Genomic DNA, 22045 nt, shown 5'->3' with positions numbered 1-22045 from the left:
AGGAGATAGGACTTTTCAAAGCCTGTGAAAACTGCCATTTAGTTGTTTTTAAATCCTCTTTAAACAGTTCTAAGAAGAAAGTTTTTGACCAAGAGTAACTTATTTCTAAGTTAGGAATAAGAAACCTTTAGTCATCCCAGCTTTATAATCAATCACAATGTTAACTTAGATAAGTTACTTATTTTCTATGAGCTTTACCTCCCTCATGAGATCGTTAAGAATCTTTTAATTAGAAAATAAATAAGATCATTGAACTATTAGTGTTTTCTAGGTTCTTTTTTCTCATCTTAATAAAATAATTTGGATTATGTCATTACATATAAGTATACCAATGGGGCCTTACTGACAAGTTTGAGAGTCAAACAAAAAAAGAAACTCCATATATTCAAGTGTACTGTTGTTCCCTTTTAGGAGATTGTAAGAACAACGCTCTTGTACCAGGAGCCATTCAAGTAAATGGCCATGGAGGACAGCCATCAAAACTTGTGAAGAGGGGACCTGGAAGGAAACCTAAAGTAGAAGTTAATACCAATAGTGGTGAAATTATACACAAGAAAAGGGGTAGAAAGCCCAAAAAGCTACAGTATGCAAAGCCAGAAGATTTAGAGCAAAATAACGTGCATCCCATCAGAGATGAAGTACTTCCTTCTTCAACATGCAATTTTCTTTCTGAAACTAATAATGTAAAGGAAGATTTGTTACAGAAAAAGAATCGTGGAGGTAGGAAACCCAAAAGGAAGATGAAGACACAAAAATTAGATGCAGATCTCCTAGTCCCTGCAAGTGTCAAAGTGTTAAGGAGAAGTAACCGAAAAAAGATAGATGATCCTATAGATGAGGAAGAAGAGTTTGAAGAACTCAAAGGCTCTGAACCCCACATGAGAACTAGAAATCAAGGTCGAAGGACAGCTTTCTATAATGAGGATGACTCTGAAGAGGAGCAAAGGCAGCTGTTGTTCGAAGACACCTCTTTAACTTTTGGAACTTCTAGTAGAGGACGAGTCCGAAAGTTGACTGAAAAAGCAAAAGCTAATTTAATTGGTTGGTAACTTGTACCAAAATATTTTACTTCAAAATCTATAAAGCAGGTACAGTTAAGGAATAAGTAGAACTAAGGCTTCTGCTTCCTTGCTGCTGTGGTGGAGTAGGGAATGTTATGATTTGATTTGCAAAAAAAAAAAAAAACAAAAAAAAACAAACTTACGAGACACTTCACTTCTTTAAATGAATATATATATATATAAATATATACATATATATTTTAAATGTTTGCTATTTATTGCCCTTAGATAGGTTATGCATTTTCACATTCATTTCATTCACTGTTTGAAACGAAAGAAATTGATCTATAATGAATTCCTGATTTATTTATAGAAAAGACAGTTCTGCTACACTCTTTAGGAGCATAATATTCCTAGTGATATAGCATTTCATGTTAAAATGAATTATTTTTGACCAAGTGAGGTACATTTCTATTGATACAAGTCATGCCCCTAAAAGATAGATGTTATACAGAGTAGCAGTGAATTAAGAAATGTTTCCTCTAAAAGATAAATATAAAATTTCCACCATTTGATACCCTAAACAGTTTAATTTTAATTATAGAATGTTCATCTACAAAGTATCTAGAGGAGGCTTTTGCTTTATTCCATTTCTGCCAAACTTAAGAGAAAATGTACTGATGAAGGGAAACATATCCACATTGGAAAACATTTGACTGTCTAATTTTTCAGACCTTGATTCTTACATCACTCAATCTCTGTTTATTGTGCCAAAGACTGAGAATCAGTGCAGTGGAAAGCCTGTTTTTGACTGTCAGGACAGCATACACTTTTCAATATTGGAAAGGCTATATATTCTAAAGAGCAAGTTATTAAAGAGTTATGCTGAGATATATCTTTTTTTGGTACTAATAGAAAATAATGCACTGGTGGGTCCTTTGACAGAGATGTTCTAGAGGAAATGTTTAAGTGGTTAAAGGATTCAAGGAAAATACAGGAAAAAAGGTATGGGATTTGATGTTTACTTGTTGATCTGGATTAATGTCATTTCTAAACTTTAGACATATCTAATAGCCTAAAATGACTTACAAAGAAACGTGTCTGTGTGTGTATGTGTATATATTGATAAATGGGTATAATTGAATATATATACAAACACATACTTATATACTATTACCCAGGTATAAATTCTTTTTTCAGGATTTTTTAGATAGCAGTAGAATAAAAATAATTTTAAAATGTCATACTTTATAGTTTAATTTTAAGGGGGAAATTGGTTATTTTCAATTATTAAAGGTTAAAATAGGCCAAATCACTTTTTATGCAATCATGTTTTATACAGTGGTCTCATTGCACATTGTGTTTTTTCTGCACTTTTTACGGTATCCTTATCATGCTGGTATGTCAATATACACCCTAAAGAAAAACTCCATTTAATGATTGTGCCTTGTATTCTATTATTTTTTGCATCATTAGTAAAATTAAGTTGTCTATTGTAAATGATAACTATATGACTTAGGAGAATGTATTGCTATATGTACTGCTATGGAAAAGGAAAGCAGTTATTTATTTGTTTATGGTACAGTTAGTTATTTTATACCTTAAAAACCAACATACTTACCATTTCTATTGTTTAAAAATTACTGTCCATTTTTTTAAAAATTTAAAGAATGTAGTATTTTCTGAGGACTGGTATGGTACAAAAATGTAATCAAAATTTTCAGATACTACATTTTTAAAAAGTGAGGATGGGGAAAATATGTATCAGCATGACCCTGATGTAGAAAAATAAAGTCTGCAATTGAACCTTGGCAAAATACATTACATAATTATTTCTGATAAGGATAAATATTAGTTGTCATTTAACTGTCGTGAAGAATGAAAAAGTGATACATTTGGGCTTTTTAGATCATTTGTAACTAAATTTGTACAGAAATTCTCCTGTGAAATTAAGTAAACCATTTTCCAGATCTTGACTGCATTGCTGAGATTTTGCAGTTGAAAAATAATTTCAAAATTTTCAGGTTTTTTGTATATTTATTTTTTTCTAACAAATATATTTATAAAATTAAAATTCAGTAGTTAAACTCTTCAGAATGCAGAAATGGATGGCTTGATTGTATAGAAAAATGAGTCTTTCAGTTACACCATTCTTGAAAATAATAGTGTATGTTTGAAATTTGTCATTAATTAGTTGCTTTTGAAGGCAATCTATTTGAAATATGTAATTTCCTGATGTTATCTGCATTGTGTTAAGAAAAAAATAATAGGCTATAAAATCAGTTTTTGTAAAAAAAAATGTACAGTTTTAAGTTGTGTACAGAAAAAGGAAGAGCGTACACAGTCTTAGAGTGGAATATACCTCTAGTACAGTGTATGTGTTAATTCCAACTCAAGCAAAGAAATGAGTATTTACCATCTTTCCTATAACATGTAAATGTATTATTCCTGTTCTACAGACACTGTATATTTATGACCTTATTTGGACATTATTAGACACTGGTTTCTTAGTAAAGCACAGTAACTTGGATGAGATTCTTTGTAACCGAAACACTTAAACATGCATTAGTAATACCAATATATTTAGATTTTATATTTTTATAATTTAGCTTCTATGCATTACAGAAGTTGAATTAAGAAATTTAAGTCATCACCATATTTTTGTTTTCTTTACCACTTGGGAAAATAATCCTCTTTGAGGCAGTAACACTATGTATGTACTGTTAATAGGCCAGAAAGAAATGTTGGCAGTTGTCTTAGGTAAGCAATAAAAACATCTCCAATTTACTGAAAGTTCAGAAATATAACTCTTACATGCATGGAAAGTGTAAACCAATTTAGGTATTTCTAAGTACCCAACCCTAGTATTCTCTCCCTCAACTCCAACATTCTCAAGTCCCAGATGAAAAGTTTCAGTGGAGCATTAGTTTAAATATTTAGTCTAATCAGAGACTCACAGCCCTGGGCAATAGATATATAGCTTTTTAAAATTTTATCCTTTGTGACCTGCTATAGTGGCATTGGACTATTTTCTGCATGTATTATAAACTAAAGATTTTTTGGCCTTATTTCAATTGTTTTTATTGCACAACTTCACTACAAATTTAAAGACTGCTGGCATTATTATAAAACTGTCTTCCTCCAATCCAAGTACATAAGTATGTGGAATATTTGTGAGCTGGATTAGGTAACATCTGAGACTTGGGATTGACTAAATTTAGTTATCACTTGGAAATGAATTACATAAGATACAGTAATCAGAGAAAATATCTTTATGCAGCATGTATGTTAACATCTAGAACTGTCCCTCATCTGCAGTGCAGTAGATGAATCAGACATTTTAAGAAATGTATTCAAATATTTTTATCTTATATGTTAGCAGCATTTACATGTTTTCAGATATGATTTGTAATATAAATTAATTTCTCCAGTTAACAATGTTTACTTCAATTCTGACATTCCATTTTATACATATATACCTACTGTATATCTCTCTCAAATGTCAGCTAGAAGCAACTTTTTCAGTTTTCTATCTAATGAAAACGGATATATTCTGAATGTTTTTGTGACCTGAAATTTATTTTTGAGTAGGTTGAAAGGACCAAGATACTTGAGTGATTAAAGGGCTGTAAGTGTTCTGTTTATATGCAGGAGTTACATGATTTTAAAAGTCATAATAGGGGAAGTAGTTTTATCATCTGATTACTCCTATTAACCTAAAAAGTATTTCTAACATAACAGGTTGAGCAGTGGTTTTGTTACACTTAGGCAAGAATTTATTTTCCCATTAAAATTTGAAAAATACACTTTTCTTTGCTTCTATTTCCCTTAGTTCCCCTAATTTCCAAGTGATCTGAACTAAAATTAATATTACATTTACTAAGAAACTATTTTTGTTAATTATACTGAGCAAAGTTTGCTCCAAATGAAAAGTCATTACGAACTATGTATAGTACCCAAGAAAAGGTCAAATTGAGTCAGAAGACTGTAAGTACCACTTTTGGCGCTCCAGAGATAAACCTTGTACACACTGCAGTAGAACAGTGAGTAGAAAATATGAGCTATAAATAGATATTATTTTTAGTTTTGATAGCTCTGTGTTGAAATACTTTTTTAATGCAGATAAAAATTATCAGGAAATTAACCTTATGGCACAGACCAAATACTTAGTGCATGGCTGAGTTTCTACAATTCAAGGAGCCAAGAAAATAGGTTCAAGATGGAATATAGTACATGCATATAAGGCAGATGCACACATGCTGGTTACTTTAAGATTGTGTGTGTTGATTAGTCACAATGATAGACTATAACATGAGACAATACAAAGTTACATTTTTGGACCATATTAAAACTGCAAGAAGACAGGGGTCTTACTGAAGATCTTTTAGAAAACTTAAATCCTGTCACAAGATATTTAGACATGTGTAGAATGTAGCTCAATTTTTAAAAAGTAACTGACCTAGAGGGTGAAAGTTGAAACTGACACATTTTCAAATTAAGATTATGCTTATTTTGTACAGAAAACAATGTTTAAACACAAGCAGATCTGTTGTATGTAATAAGTAACACAGAGTTTTAAAACAAATTAATTATTTAGCTTTATTGAAGTTTGTTTTTTTCCTTCCAAACCTGGAGTATCATATTATAAACAGCAGTTTCACACCAGAATAGCAGTGCCCTTTCTTTTTGTACATACTGATTGGACCTTTCTTTACTGTTACGTGGACACTTTCTATGTTAGTTTTGATGCATAATTCTTTGAATCCTTTTATACAAACTAGAATGTATGTGTAAGAATACCTGTCCCTGCAATGTAGTAACTACAAACTTATTTTTAAATAAATAGAAAACTTGTTTTTCTAAGCTATTTTGTAGAGCCTCATGATTTATTATTTGCTTTTTAAAGTTTTTTGGCATCACATAAAGCACTTAGTACATAATCTCAACAAGCTGCTTACCAAAGTGGTCATATGGCAGATACCATTATGTAAATGCTGGTTCATTAGAGTTTCCAGTGCCCTGTGTGTTTTGCAAAGTGTGAAAACTGTCAGTTAAAAGATTTTTGGGTGCCGAAATGTAATTTAATTCCAAAACAACTGAAGGTCAAAAACTTATATGCCTTTTTATGTGTACATTTAATAAAACAATTTTATTGATTTCTTACCGTGAGTAAGTTACTGTGATGAGTGATAAATACTTCACTATTCAGATACTTTCGTAAGAGATACATTTCAGTGGAACACTTTGCATAAATATTTTCTCAAAAATGTGCAATTTCTGGGAAAAAAGGAATGATGAAAGGGAAAGAAGGTTATTGCAGTTTTCCTAGAAATTTTGTCAGATTGGCATGCATTTTTATTGACTTACTAAGAATCCCAATTTTAGCATGAAGACCATTAGATATGAATACATAAGGCCATAACATTTCAAATTAAGCACATGGAGTGATTTGTAATTTTGTGTTAATTTCTCCCTAAGATGTTTTGTTAAAATGATTTTGTATAAAATAAATTTCTAAGTTGAGGAAGGAAGGTAAAAAAAATTCCTTATAACCTTTTCTTTATGACGTCTGCTAATAACAATACCTAGTATATACTTAGAAGAACCAGCCAAGAAAAATTACCTTTCAGCAACCACTCTTTACTTATTTCTCTTTTGTAATAATACCAATTTTATGACCCAGGATTCCCCAGTATTTAACGGAAGTAAGATTAAAGACCAAAGCACAAAACCTCTGTTCCTTGCAATATAGTACTTCGTGTTTGTAATCAATGTGCGGTAAATTTAACACATTTACCACTTACTGATTAGTCTTTGGGAAAAGAATGGTGGAAGTCATTCAATGAAATACCTTTCTACCTAATTGGTTAGACATACTGGCAGCACAGTTTAATGAACTGGCCTGGAGTTGGGAAATGGGAATTTGACCTTCATTCCTGACAGGAAGTAGAGGAACCCCAGCAAAGTCGTATCTCAGAGCTTCATTTTCCTCATCTGTAAAGTTTTAAAAGTTGATTAAATTATCTGTGAGGTCTAATTCTGTTCAAATAGCCAGTGGTGATAATCTCATTTGTATACTGTCCTCTGTATTCATGGCTCAACTTTGGCTTTTATATTTAGTCCCTAAATAGAATACATCATTTAATGTGTAGCTTCCAGACAAGCTGTGTCTTGCGGCCATGACCTGATTGTTGTTAAGTGTGAGGTTTTCTGAACCCTTAGCAGAAGGACTTTTAATGTTTTTACAACACACTATTGTATTGCTATAAATTGTGAATTGCTTTAAAAGTACATGTTTACTAATAAAAAGAAGTACAGGCACACTTTATTTTATTGTGCTTTGCATTATTGCACTTTGCAGATAACTGGTAACCATGCATCCAGCAAGGCTGTCAGTACCATTTTTCCAACAGCAGGTGATAACTTCATGTGTCACATTTTGGTAATTGCGATATTTCCAACTTCTAAAATCTCATTCTATCTGTCCATGGTGATCTGTGATCAGTAGTCATTTATGTTACCACTGTAATTGTTTTGAGGTGCCACAAACCACACCCATATAAGATAGTTAATACATGTTCTGTGTGTTCTGACTGTTCCAATAAATGGCCATTCCCCCCTCTCCCTCTTTTTGAGACTTCTATTCCCTCAGACACACCAATACTGAAATTAAACCAATTAGTTACCCTACCGTGGCCTCTAAATGTTCAAGTGAATAGAAGAGTCTCAAGTCTCTCACTTTCATCAAAAGCTAGCTATGATTAAGCTTAGTGAAAAAGGCATGTCAAAAGCCAAGAGAGGCTGAAAGCTGAAACCATTGTGCCAAACAGCCAAGTTGTGTAAGCAAAGGAAAAGTCATTGAAGGAAGTTAAGGATGCTACTTCAGTGAACATATGAATGATAAGAAAGCAAAGCAACCTTATGGCTGATAAGGAGAAAGGTGCAGTGGTCTGGATAGAAGATCAAATCAGCCACAATATTCCCTGAAGCCAAAACCTAATCCAGAGAAGGCCATTAAAGCTCTTCAATTCTGTAAAGGTGAGAGAGGCAAGAAAGCTGCCAAAAAAAAAAGTTGGAAGCTAGCAGAGGTTGGTTCATGATGGTTTTGGTTTTGGTTTTTGTTTGAGACAGAGTTTTGCTCTCGTTGCCCAGGCTGGAGTGCAAAAGTGCGATCTCAGCTCACTGAAACCTCCACCTCCTGGGTTCAAGCGATTCTCCTGCCTCAGCCTCCTGCATATCTGGGATTACAGGCGCCTGCCACCATGCCTGGCTAATTTTTGTATTTTAAGAAGAGAAGGGGTTCACCATGGTGGCCAGGCTGGTCTCAAACTCCTGACCTCGTGATCCGCCCGCCTCAGCCTCCCAAAGTGTTGGGATTACAGGCGTGAGCCATCGCGTCCGGCCTGGTTCATGATGTTTAAGGAAAGAAGCCATCTCTAATAAAAGTGCAAGGGGGTGCTGATGAAGAAGCAAGTTATCCAGATGATTTAGCTAATATCATTGATGAAAATCTATACAAATTTTCAATGCAGATGAAACATCCTTATATTGGTAGAAGGACCAATCTAGGACTTTCATAGCTAGAGAGAAGTCAATGCCTAGCTTCAAAGGACAGGCTCTCATTGGGGGCTAATGCAGCTGGTGTTAAGATGAAGCCAGTGCTTCTTTACCATTCCAAAAATTCTAGGGCCCTTAAGAATTATATTAAATCTACCCTACCATGCTCTGTCAATGGAACAACAAAGCCTGCATGACAGCCCATCTGTTTATAGCATGGTTTACTGAATATTTTAAGTCCATTGTTAAGACCTGCTTTCCAGAAAAAAAATAAATAAAAAAAAAAAGATACCTTTGAAAACACTACTGCTCATTGACAACCTGGTCACCCAAGAACTCTGATGGCAATGTACAAGGTGATTAGTGTTGCTTTCATGCCTGCTAACACAACATCCGTTCTGCACCTCACAGATCAAGGAGTAATTTTGTTTTTCAAGTCTTGTTATTTAAGAAATACATGTTGTAGGCCAAGCACAGTGGCTCACGCCTGTAATCCCAGCACTTTAGGAGTCCAAGGTGGGTGGATCACCTGAGGTCAGGAGTTCAAGACCAGCCTGGCCAACGTGGTGAAACCCCGTCTCTACTAAAAATACAAAAATTAGCCAGGCTTGGTGTGTGCCTGTAATCCCAGCTACTCAGGAGGCTGAGGCAGGAGAATTGCTTGAACCTGGGAGGTGGAGGTTGCAGTGAGCCAAGAGTGCACCATTGCACTCCAGCCTGGGCAACAACAGCGAAACTCCATCTCAAAAAAAAAAAGAAAAAGAAAGAAAAGAAATACATGTTGTAAGGCTATAGCTTTCAGAGATTCCTCTGAGGAATCTGGTCAAAGTACATTGAAAACCTGGAAAGAATTCACCATTCTAGATGCCATTAAGAACGTTCGTGATTCATTGGAGATCAAAATATCAACTTTAACCGAAATTTGGAGGAAGTTGATTCCAACCCTCATGGATGATTCTGACGGTTCAAGAATTCAGTGGAGGAAGTCACTGCAGGCATGGAAATAGCTCGAGAACTAGAATTGGAAAGTGGAGCCTAAAGATGTGACTGAATTGCTGCAATCTCATGATAAAATTTGAATGGCTAAGGAGTTGCTTCTTATGGATGAGCGAAGTTTCTTGGGATTAAATCTACTTTTGGTGAAGATGCTGTGAACATTGTTGAAATGACAACAAAGAATTTAAATACTACATAAACCTAGTTAATAAAGCAGCAGCTGTTTGAGAGGATTGACTCCAATTTCGAAAGTTCTACTGTGGGTAAAATGCAATCAAACAGCATTGCATGCTACAAAGAAATCTTTTGCGAAAGGAAGAGTCCAATGGATGCAGCATACTTCAGTGTTATCTTAAGAAATTGACACAGCCACCCCAACCACCACTCTGATCAGTCAGCAGGCATCAACATTGGAGCGAGACCCTCCACCAGAAAAAGATTCTGACTTTCTGAAAGCTCAGATGATCATTAGCATTTTCTAGCAATAAAGTATTTTTAAACTAAAATATGTACATTGTTTTTAAGACACAATTCTGTTGCACATGTAACAGACTAACAGTATGGTATAAACATAATTTTATATGCACCAGGAAACAAAAAGTTTGTGTGACTTGCTTTATTGCAATATTTGTTATATTTTGGTGGTCCGGAACCAGACTCACAATATCTCCAAGGTATACCTGTACTAAAGTTTGTGATTTTCCAGGAACCTATGAGAAATCTCCAAGATAATTTTAGTGTAAAATACCCTACTTCTTTTTCTTGTTTTTTGAGACAGGGTCTCTCTCTTGCCCAGACTGGAGTGCAGTGGCACAAATCGTAGCTCACTGCAACTTTGAACCCCTGGGCTCAAGCAATCCTCCTGCCTTAGCCTCATGAGTAGCTTCGACTACAGGTAGACACCACCTCACCAGGCATTTATTGATTGATGGATTGATTGATTGTAGAGACAGGAATTTCACTGTGTTTCCCATGCTGGTCTCAAACTCCTGGGCTAAAGTAATCCTCTTACTTTGGCCTTCCAATGTGCTAAGATTACATGCATGAACCACTAAGCCCAGCCCATCCTGAAATTTTTATCTCATTTTTTCTAAATTTAAGATCCAATTCAGTGGTAAAACAGAATCAGTGGCTTTCAGAGATAAATTAATCATTCGATTAAGATAGGATGTTGCATACCTGAGAATAATAGTTGGTTTTCTGGTTAATTATTTTTTCATTTTATTTTTATTTTTTATTTTTATTTATGTTTTTGACAGAGTCTCGCTCTGTTGCCCAGGCTGGAGTGCAGTGGTGCGATCTCGGCTCACTGCCACCTCCACCTACCCGGTTCAAGTGATTCTCCTGCCTCAGCCTCCCAAGAACTGGGACTACAAGCGCTCACCACCTCAACCACCTAATTTTTGTATTTTTAGTGGAGACAAGGTTTCACCATGTTGGCCAGGTTGGTCTCAAACTCCTGACCTCAGGTGATCCGCCCCCCTCGGCCTCTCAAAGTGTGCTGGGATTATAGGTGTGAGCCACGGTGCCCAGCCACACAGTTGTATTTCTCTGTTTCTCTGTATTTCACTATTGTTCTTAGTTTAGTGTCAGCTACCTATATTAATCACAAATTTTAATGAAAATAAGTTTCACAGAGAAAACTGAAAGGATGGTAATTTAAAACTATAATATGCAAGTATTTTTGTAGAACAGCAAATCTCATTAATATATACAGCAAAATTTTTAAACGAATTTGCAAAAATGAACACTTTTATTAAAAATATGACTTGAAGACAGCAACTCCATAGTGTACAAATAAAAGAAACAACTGTATATATACTTAAAATTATTCATAGCACTATTTCAGTGTTGCTTATAACTGAAATATACTCAATTTTAAGATACCGGAGGATCTTTGAAATTATGTTCAAGCTGACATGCTATAGAACAATTACTGTTATAAAAAACTTTGTCAAGGCTGGGCATGGTGGTGCACAACTGTAATCTCAGCACTCTGGGAGGCCAAGAACTCTGAGCCCAAGAGTTCAAGACCAACCTGGGCATTATGGTGAAACCCTGTCTCTACAAAAAATTAGCTGGGCATGGTGGCACATGCCTCTAGTCCCAACCACTCGGGAGGCTCACATAGGAGGAATGCTTGAGCCCAGGAGGTTGAGGCTGCAGTGAGCTGAGATAGTGCCACTGCACTCCAGCCTGAGTGACAGAGGGAGAGCCTGTCTCAAAAAATGAAAACAAAAAAAACTGTGTCAGAATTATGATTCAATTTATTTGAACATGTGTTTTATGTTTTTAGCTACTCCAAATATTATGTAAAAGTAATATTAGCTTATATGTTCAGTGGACCAATATAAGAAGTTTAGGTACTCCAGACTAACTTGTCTCTTCTTGAGAAAGCAAACCCAATGTTCACTTAACAAATTAAATGTATGCTTATATTATATTCCACACTTATACAGGAAAAAAAAGCCATTTAAAAAATATAATTTCATTTTTTATTTTAGATTCAGAGGGTACATGAGCAAGTTTGCTACCCAGGTATACCACGGAGGTTTGGGATACAATTGATCCTATAATCCAGGTACCAAGCATAGTACCCATAGCTTTTCAATGCTTGTCCCCCTCCTTCCTTCCCCCATCTACTAGTCTTCAGTGTCTATTGTTTCCATCTTTATATCCATGAGTAGCCAATGTTTAGCTCCTACTTATAAGTGAGAACATGTGGTATGTGGCTTTTCTGTTTCTGCATTAATTCACTTAGGACAGTGGCCTTGGGATGCATCCATATTGCTGCAAATGACATGACTTCATTTCTTATGGCTGCTTAGTATTCCATGTTATGTATGTACCACATTTTATTTATCCAACCCACCTTTGATGGGCACCTAGGTTTATTCCATATCTTGGCTATGGTTAATAGTGCTGTGATGTACAACCTGCCAAGATTGATCATTAAGAAATCCAAAACTTCAACAGACCAATAACAAGTAATGAGATCAAAGCCATAATAAAAAGTCTCCCGGTAAAAAAAGCCTGACACCTGATGGCTTCACTGATGAATTCTACCAAACATTTAAAGAAGAACTAACACCAATCATACTGAAACTATTCCAAAAAATACAGGAGGAGGGAATACTTCTAACCTCATACTATGAGGCCAGTATTCCCCTAATGCCAAAACCAGACAAAAACACATCAAAAACAAGAAAACTGCAGGTCAATTTCTCTGATGAATATTGATGCAAAAATCCTCAACGAATACTTGCAAATTGAATTCAATGATAAGTGAAAAAGATCATTCATTATGACCAAGTGGAATTTGTCGCTGGGATGGAAGGATAGGTCAACATATACAAATCAATCAGTATAATACAGGACAGAATAACAAACAAAAACCATATGATCATTTCAATTGATGCCGAAAAAGCATTTGATAAAATTCAACATCCCTTCATGATAAAAATGCTCAAGAAACTGGACATAGAAGGGACATATCTCAACATAATAAAAGCCATATATTAGAGACCCACAGCTAGTATCATACTGAGTGGGGAAAAACTGAAAACCTTTCCTTAAAGATCTGGAATACAACAAGGACACTGTCACCATTGCTATTCAACATAGTACTGAAAGTCCTGGCTAGAGCAATCAGACAAGGAAAGGAAATAAAGGGCATCCAAATTGGAAAGGAATAAGTCAAATTATTCTTGTTTGCAGATGATATCATCTTATATTTGGAAAACCTGAAGACTACACACACACACAAAAAAACTATTAAAACTGATAAGCAAAGTCAGTAAAGTTGCAGGATACAAAATCAACATACAAAAATCAGTAGCATTTCTATACGCCAACAGTGAACAATCCGAAAAAGAAGTCAACCAAATAATCCCATTTATAATAACCACAAATAAAATTAAATACCTAGGAATTAACCAAAGAAGTGAAAGATCTCTATAATGAAAACTATAAGACACTGGTGAAAGATATTGAAAAGAACACAAAAAATGGAAAGATTCCATGTTCATAGATTAGAAGAATCAATATTGTTAAAATGTCCATACTACCCAAAGAATCTACAGATTCAAAACAAGCCCTATGAAAATACCAATGACATTCTTCACAGAAATAGCAAAAACAATCCTAACATTTATATAACATCAGAAAAGACCCAGAATAGCCAAAACTATTGTAAGTAAAAGGAACAAAACTGGAGGAATCACATTATCTGACTCCAAATTATACTACAGAGCTATAGTGAGCAAAACAGCATGGTACTGGCATAAAAACAGACACACATAGACCAATGGAATAGAATATAGAACCCAGAAACAAATCCACACACGTACAGTGAACTCATTTTTGACAAAGGTGCAAGGAACATACAGTTGGGAAAAGACAGTCTTTTCAGTAAATGGTGCCTGGAAAACTGGATATTCATATGCAGAAGAATGAAACTAGACCCCTATCTCTCACTGTATACAAAAATCAAATCAAAATGCATTAAAGACTTAAATCTAAGACCTCAAACTATGAAACTTCTACAAGAAAACATGAGGGAAACTTTCCAGGACATTGTTCTGAACAAAAATTTCTTGAGTAACACACAACCACAGATAACCAAAGCAAAAATGGACAAATGGGATCACATCAAGTTAAAAAGCTACTGCACAGCAAAGGAAACAATCAGCAAAGTGAAGAGACAACCCACAGAATGGGAGAACATATTTGTAAACTACCCATCTGACAAGGGATTAATAACCAGGAGCTCAAACACCTTTATAGGAAAAACATCCAATAATCCGATTTAAAAATGGGCAAAAGATTTGAATAGACATTTCTCAGAAGACATACAAATGGCAAAAAGGCATATGAAAAGGTGCTCAATATCACTGGTCAACAGAGAAACGCAAATCAAAACTACGATGGGATATCATCTCACCCCAGTTAAAATGGCTTTTATCCAAAAGACAGGCAATAACAAATGTTGGCGAGGATGTGGAGAAAAGGAAATCACATACACTGTTGGTGGGAATGTAAATTAGTATAACCACTATGGAGAATAGTTTGGAGGTTCCTCAAAAAACTAAAAATTGAGCTACCATATGATCCAGCAATCCGACTGTTGGGTATACACCAAAAAAGAAAGGAAATCAGTATATCCAAGAGATACCTGAACTTCCATGTTTATTGTAGCACTGCTCACAGTAGCCAAGATTTGGAAGGAACCTAAGTATCCATCAACAGATGAATGGATAACAAAATGTGGTACATATACACAATGGAGTACTATTTGGGCATACGAAAGAATAAGATCCTGTCATTTGCAACAACATAGATGGAACTGAGGTCATCATGTTAAGGGAAATAAGCCAGGCACAGAAAGACAAACATCACATGTTCTTACTCATTTGTCAGATCTAAAAATAAAAACAGTTGAATTCATGGAGATAGGGAGTAGAGGATGGTTGTCAGAGGCTGAGAAATGTAGTGGGAGGGTGTCGGGGAGGTGGGGATGGTTAAGGGGTACAAAAAAATTGAAACAATGAATAAGACCTAGTATTTGATAGCACAACAGGGTGACTATAGTCAATAATAATTTAATTGTACATTTTTAAATTCCTTAAAGTGTATACTTGGATAATTTGTGACACAAATGATAAATACTTAGGGAGATGGATACCCCATTTTACATGATGTGATTATTACACATTTCAAGTCTGTATCAAAACATCTCATATATCCCATAAATATATACACCTACCACGTACCCAGAAAAATTAAAATAAAAAATTTAAAACAAATAGTGCCGTGATGAACATACAAGTGCATGTGTCTTTTAGTAGAATGATTTTCTTTTGGATATATACCCAGTAATGGGATTGCTGGATCAAATGGTAAATCTGTTTTAAGTTCTTTGGAAAATCTCCAAACTGCTTTCCACAGTGGCTGAACTAATTTACCTTCCTGCAAACGGTGTATAAGCATTCCCTTTTCTTTGCAGCCTCACTAGAATCTGTTGCTTTTTGACTTTTTAGTAATAGCCATTCTGACTGGTGTGAGATGTTATCTAATTGTGATTGTGATTTGCATTTCACTGATGATTACTAATACTGAGCATTTTTTGATCTTCACCCTCCTCCCACCCTCGACCCTTCAGTAGGTCCGAGTGTCTATTATTCCTTCTTTGTGCCCATGTTTAATCAGTGCTTATTTTCCACTTATAAGAACACACAGTATTTGGTTTTCTGTTCCTGTGTTAATTTGCTTAGGATAACGGTCTTGAGATACATCGACGTTGCTGCAAAGGACATAATTTTTTTATTTATTATGGCTGCATAGTATTCCATGGTATATATGTACCACATTTTCTTTATCCACTCCACCAGTGATGGGCATCTAGGTTGATTCCATCTTTTTCCTATTATGAATACTGCTGTGATGAACATATATGTCCATATATCTTTATGACAGAATGATTTATATTCCATTGGGAATATACCTAGTGATGCGATTACTGAGTTGAATAGTAGTTCTGTTTTTAAATTCTTTGTGAACTCTCCAAATTGCTTTCCACAGGGGTTGAACTAATTTACATTCCTACCAGCAGCAGTGTATAAGTGTTTCCTTTTCTCTGCAGCCTTGTCAGAATCTGTTGTGTTTTGACTTTTTAACAGGAACTGTTCCACTGGTGTGAGATAGTATTTCATTGCGGTTTTGATTTGCATTCCTCTAATGATTGGTGATGTTGAGCATTTTTTCATATGCTTGTTGATCACGTGTATGTCTTTATTTGAGAAGTGTCCGTTCATGTCTTTTGTCATTTCTTGAATGAGATTTTTGGGTTTTTTGCTTGTGGATTTTTTTCTAATTATACTTTAAGTTTTAGGGTACATGTCCACAATGTGCAGGTTTGTTACATATATATACATGTGCCATGTTGGTGTGCCGTACCCACTAACTCTGTCATTTAACATTAGGTATATCTCCCAGTGCTATCCCTCCCCCTTCCCCCACCCCAAAACAGGCCCCGGTGTGTGATGTTCCCCTTCCTGTGTCCATGTGTTCTCATTGTTCAATTCCCACCTATGAGTGAGAACATGCGTGTTTGGTTTTTTCTCCTTGCCATAGTTCGCTGAGAATGATGGTTTCCAGCTTCATCCATGTCCCTACAAAGGACATGAACTCATCCTTTTTTATGGCTGCATAGGATTTCATGGTGTATATGTGCCACATTTTCTTAATCCAGTCTATCATTGTTGGACATTTGGGTTGGTTCCAAGTCTTTGCTATTGTGAATAGTGCCACAATAAACATACATGTGCATGTCTCTTTATAGCAGCATAATTTATAATCCTTTGGGTATATACCCAGTAATGGGATGGCTGGGTTAAATAGTATTTCTAGTTCTAGATCCCTGAGGAATCGCCACACTGACTTCCACAATGGTTGAACTAGTTGACAGTCCCACCAACAGTGTAAAAGTGTTCCTATTTCTCCACGTCCTCTCCAGCACCTGTTGTTTCCTAATGTTTTAATCATCGCCATTCTAACTGGTGTGAGATGGTATCTCATTGTGGTTTTGATTTGCATTTCTCTGATGGCCAGTGATGGTGAGCATTTTTTCATGTGTTTTTTGGCTGCATAAATGTCTTCTTTTGAGAAGTGTCTGTTCATGTCCTTTGCCCACTTTTTGATGGGGTTGTTTGTTTTTTTCTTGTAAATTTGTTTGAGTTCATTGTAGATTCTGGATATTAGCCCTTTGTCAGATGAGTAGGTTGTGAAAATTTTCTCCCATTTTGTAGGTTGCCTGTTCACTCTGATGGTAGTTTCTTTTGCTGTGTAGAAGCTCTTTAGTTTAATTAGATCCCATTGGTCAATTTTGGCTTTGGTTGCCATTGCTTTTGGTGTTTTAGACATGAAGTCCTTGCCCATGCCTATGTCCTGAATGGTAATGCCTAGGTTTTCTTCTAGGGTTTTTATGGTTTTAGGTCTAACGTTTAAGTCTTTAATCCATCTTGAATTGATTTTTGTACAAGGTGTAAGGAAGGGATCCAGTTTCAGCTTTCTACATATGGCTAGCCAGTTTTCCCAGCACCATTTATTAAATAGGGAATCCTTTCCCCATTGCTTGTTTTTCTCAGGTTTGTCAAAGATCAGATAGTTGTAGATATGTGGTGTTATTTCTGAGGGCTCTGTTCTGTTCCATTGATCTATATCTCTGTTTTGGTACCAGTACCATGCTGTTTTGGTTACTGTAGCCTTGTAGTATAGTTTGAAGTCAGGTAGCATGATGCCTCCAGCTTTGTTCTTTTGGCTTAGGATTGACTTGGCAATGCGGGGTCTTTTCTAGTTTCATATGAACTTTAAAGTAGTTTTTTTCCAATTCTGTGAAGAAAGTCATTGGTAGCTTGATGGGGATGGCATTGAATCTATAAATTACCTTGGGCAGTACAGTGGTTTTCACGATATTGATTCTTCCTACCCATGATCATGGAATGTTCTTCCATTTTTTTGTATCCTCTTTTATTTCATTGAGCAGTGGTTTGCAGTTCTCCTTGAAGAGGTCCTTCACATCTCTTGTAATTTGGATTCGTAGGTATTTTATTCTCTTTGAAGCAACTGGGAATGGCAGTTCACTGATGATTTGGCTCTCTGTTTGTTTGTTATTGGTGTATAAAAATGTGATTTTTGCACATTGATTTTGTATCCTGAGACTTTGCTGAAGTTGCTTATCAGCTTAAGGAGATTTTTGGCTGAGACAATGGGGTTTTCTAGATATACAGTCATGTCGTCTGCAAACAGGGACAATTTGACTTCCTCTTTTCCTAATTTAATGCTCTTTATTTCCTTCTCCTGCCTAATTGCCCTGGCCAGAACTTCCAACACTATGTTGAATAGGAGTGGTGAGAGAGGGCATCCCTGTCTTGTGCCAGTTTTCAAAAGGAATGCTTCCAGTTTTTGTCCATTCAGTATGATATTGGCTGTGGGTTTGTCATAGGTAGTTCTTATTATTTTGAGATACATCCCATCAATACCTAATTTATTCAGAGTTTTTAGCATGAAGGTTGTTGAATTTTGTCAAAGGCCTTTTCTGCATCTATTGAGATAATCATCTGGTTTTTGTCATTGGTTCTGTTTATATGCTGGATTACGTTTATTGATTTGCGTATATTGAACCAGCCTTGCATCCCAGGGATGAAGCCCACTTGATCATGGTGGATAAACTTTTTGATGTGCTGCTGGATTCAGTTTGCCAGTATTTTATGAAGGATTTTTGCATCAATGTTCATCAGGGATATTGGTCTAAAATCCTCTCTTTTTTGTTGTGTCTCTGCCAGGCTTTGGTATCAGGATGATGCTGGCCTCATAAAACGAGTTAGGGAGGATTCCCTCTTTTTCTATTGATTGGAATAGTTTCAGAAGGAATGGTACCAGCTCCTCTTTGTACCTCTGATAGAATTCGGCTGTGAATCCGTCTGGTCCTGGGCTTTTTTTGTTTGGTAGGCTATTAATTATTGCCTCAATTTCAGAGCCTGTTATTGGTCTATTCAGGGATTCAACTTCTTCCTGGTTTACTCTTGGCAGGGTGTATGTGTTGAGGAATTTATCCATCTCTTCTAGATTTTCTAGTTTATTTGCGTAGAGGTGTTTATAGTATTCTCTCATGGTAGTTTGTGTTTCTGTGGCATCAGTGGTGATATCCCCTTTATCATTTTTTATTGCATCTATTTGATTCTTCTCTTTTCTTCTTTATTAGTCTTGCTAACGGTCTATCAATTTTGTTGATCTTTTCAAAAAACCAGCTCCTGGATTCATTGATTTTTTGAAGGGTTTTTTGTGTCTCTATTTCCTTCAGTTCTGCTCTGATCTTAGTTATTTCTTGCCTTCTGCTAGCTTTTGAATGTGTTTGCTCTTGCTTCTCTAGTTCTTTTAATTGTAATGTTAGGGTGTCAATTTTAGATTTTTCCTGCTTTCTCTTGTGGGCATTTAGTGCTGTAAATTTCCCTCTACACACTGCTTTGAATGTGCCCCAGAGATTCTGGTACGTTGTGTCTTTGTTCTCGTTGGTTTCAAAGAACATCTTTATTTCTGCCTTCATTTCGTTACGTACCCAGTAGTCACTCAGGAGCAGATTGTTCAGTTTCCATGTAGTTGAGTGGTTTTGAGTGAGTTTCTTAATCCTGAGTTCTAGTTTGATTGCACTGTGGTCTGAGACACAGTTTGTTATAATTTCTGTTCTTTTACATTTGCTGAGGAGTGCTTTACTTCCAACTATGTGGTCAATTTTGGAATAGGTGTGGTGTGGTGCTGAAAAGAATGTATATTCTGTTGATTTGAGGTGGAGAGTTCTGTAGATGTCTATTAGGTCTGCTTGGTGCAGAGCTGAGTTAAATTCCTGGATATCCATGTTAACTTTCTGTCTCATGATCTGTCTAATGTTGACAGTGGGGTGTTAAAGTCTCCCATTATTATTGTGTGGGAGTCTAAGTCTCTTTGTAGGTCTCTAAGGACTTGCTTTATGAATCTGGGTGCTCCTGTATTGGGTGCATATATATTTAGGTGAGTTAGCTCTTCTTGTTGAATTGATACCTTTACCATTATGTAAAGGCCTTGTCTCTTTGGATCTTTGTTGGTTTAAAGTCTGTTTTATCAGAGTCTAGGATTGAAACCCCTGCCCTTTTTTTTTTCCATGTGCTTGGTAGATCTTCCTCCTTCTGTTTATTTTGAGCCTATGTGTGTCTCTGCACATGAGATGGGTTTCCTGAATACAGCACACTGATGGGTCTTGAGTCTTTATCCAATTTGCCAGTCTGTGCCTTTTAATTGGAGCATTTAGCCCATTTACATTTAAGCTTAATATTTTTATGTGTGAATTTGATCCTGCCATTATGATGTTAGCTGGTTATTTTGCTCGTTAGTTGATGCATTTTCTTCCTAGCCTCGATGCTTTTTACAATTTGGCATGTTTTTGCAGTGGCTGGTACCGATTGTTCCTTTCCATGTTTAGTGCTTCCTTCAGGAGCTCTTGTAGGGCAGGCCTGGTGGTGACAAAATCTCTCAGCATTTGCTTGTCTGTAAAGGATTTTATTTCTCCTTCACTTCTGAAGCTTAGTTTGGTTGGATATGAAATTCTGGGTTGAAAATTCTTTTCTTGAAGAATGTTGAATATTGGCCCCCACTCTCTTCTGGCTTGTAGAGTTTCTGCTGAGAGATCAGTTGTTAGTCTGATGGGCTTCCCTTTGTAGGTAACCCGACCTTTCTCTCTGGCTGCCCTTAACATTTTTTCCTTCATTTCAACTTTGGTGAATCTGACAATTATGTGTCTTGGAGTTGCTCTTATCAAGGAGTACCTTTGTGGCATTCTCTGTATTTCCTGAATTTGAATGTTGGCCTGCCTTGCTAGATTGGGGAAGTTCTCCTGGATAATATCCTGCAAAGTGTTTTCCAGCTTGGTTCCATTCTCCCTGTCACTTTCAGGTACACCAATCAGATGTAGATTTGGTCTTTTCACATAGTCCTATATTTTTGGAGGCTTTGTTCATTTCTTTTTACTCTTTTTTCTCTAAACTTCTCTTCTCTCTTCATTTCATTCATTTGATCTTCCATCACTGATACCCTTTCTTCCAGTTCATTGAATCAGCTACTGAGGCTTGTGCATTTGTCATGTAGTTCTCGTGTCATGGTTTTCAGCTCCATCAGGTCCTTTAAGGACTTCTCTGCATTGGTTATTCTAATTAGCCATTCATCTAATCTTTTTTCAAGACTTTTAACTTCTTTGCCATGGGTTCAAACTTCCTCCTTTAGCTCGGAGTAATTTGATCATCTGAAGCCTTCTTCTCTCACCTCGTCAAATTCATTCTCCATCCAGCTTTGTTCCATTGCTGACGAAGAGCTGTGTTCCTTTGGAGGAGGATAGCCTCTCTGATTTTTAGAATTTTCGGTTTTTCTGCTCTGTTTTTTCCCCATCTTTGTGGTTTTATCTACCTTTGGTCTTTGATGATGGTGATGTACAGATGGGGTTTTGGTATGGATGTCCTTTCCGTTTGTTAGTTTTCCTTCGAACAGTCAGGCCCCTCAGCTGCAGGTCTGTTGGAGTTTGCTTGAGGTCCACTCCAGACCCTGTTTTCCTGGGTATCAGTAGCAGAGGCTGCAGAACAGCAGATATTGGTGAATAGCCAATGTTGCTGCCTGATCGTTCCTCTGGAAGTTTTGTCTCAGAGGAGTACCTGCCCGTGTGAGGTGTCAGTCTGCCCCTACTGGGGGATGCCTCCCAGTTAGGCCACTCGGGGGTCAGGGACCCACTTGAGGAGGCAGTCTGTCCATTCTCAGATCTCCAGCTGTGTGCTGGGAGAACCACTACTCTCTTCAAAGGTGTCAGACAGGGACATTTAAGTCTGCAGAGGTTTCTGCTGCCTTTTGTTTGGCTATGCCCTGCCCCTAGAGGTGGAGTCTACAGAGGCAGGCAGGTCTCCTTGAGCTGCCATGGG

The 22045-nt window shown here is 36.4% G+C and overlaps 2 protein-coding genes across 7 annotated transcripts in view; one reads left to right on the top strand and one right to left on the bottom strand.

Moving 5' to 3' along the window:
* Positions 1-6164, top strand: part of PHIP (pleckstrin homology domain interacting protein) — a 142580-nt gene extending 136416 nt beyond the window's left edge. For 5 of the 6 annotated variants that reach the window (XM_054686067.2, XM_016955893.4, XM_063813213.1 and 2 more), the window contains one exon: positions 412-1105. In XM_054686067.2, coding sequence (XP_054542042.1) covers positions 412-1049 — 638 coding nt within the window. In that variant the 3' untranslated portion in view covers positions 1050-1105. Of the gene's footprint in view, positions 1-411 lie in introns of all 6 variants that reach the window. The other variant, XM_016955892.4, reaches the window with a different exon arrangement.
* A 33-nt stretch (positions 6165-6197) lies between these two features.
* Positions 6198-22045, bottom strand: part of IRAK1BP1 (interleukin 1 receptor associated kinase 1 binding protein 1) — a 69785-nt gene continuing 53937 nt past the window's right edge. The window contains exon 6 of the mRNA XM_016955887.4: positions 6198-6278. The gene's annotated coding sequence lies outside the window, so the exon portion shown is untranslated. The remainder of the gene's footprint in view (positions 6279-22045) is intronic.

Source organism: Pan troglodytes, chromosome 5, assembly GCF_028858775.2.
Source record: "Pan troglodytes isolate AG18354 chromosome 5, NHGRI_mPanTro3-v2.0_pri, whole genome shotgun sequence".
Taxonomy (NCBI): Eukaryota; Metazoa; Chordata; class Mammalia; order Primates; family Hominidae; genus Pan; species Pan troglodytes.
The sequence above is the reverse complement of the archived record's forward strand: the minus strand, read 5'-3'. Positions and strand labels throughout refer to the sequence as shown.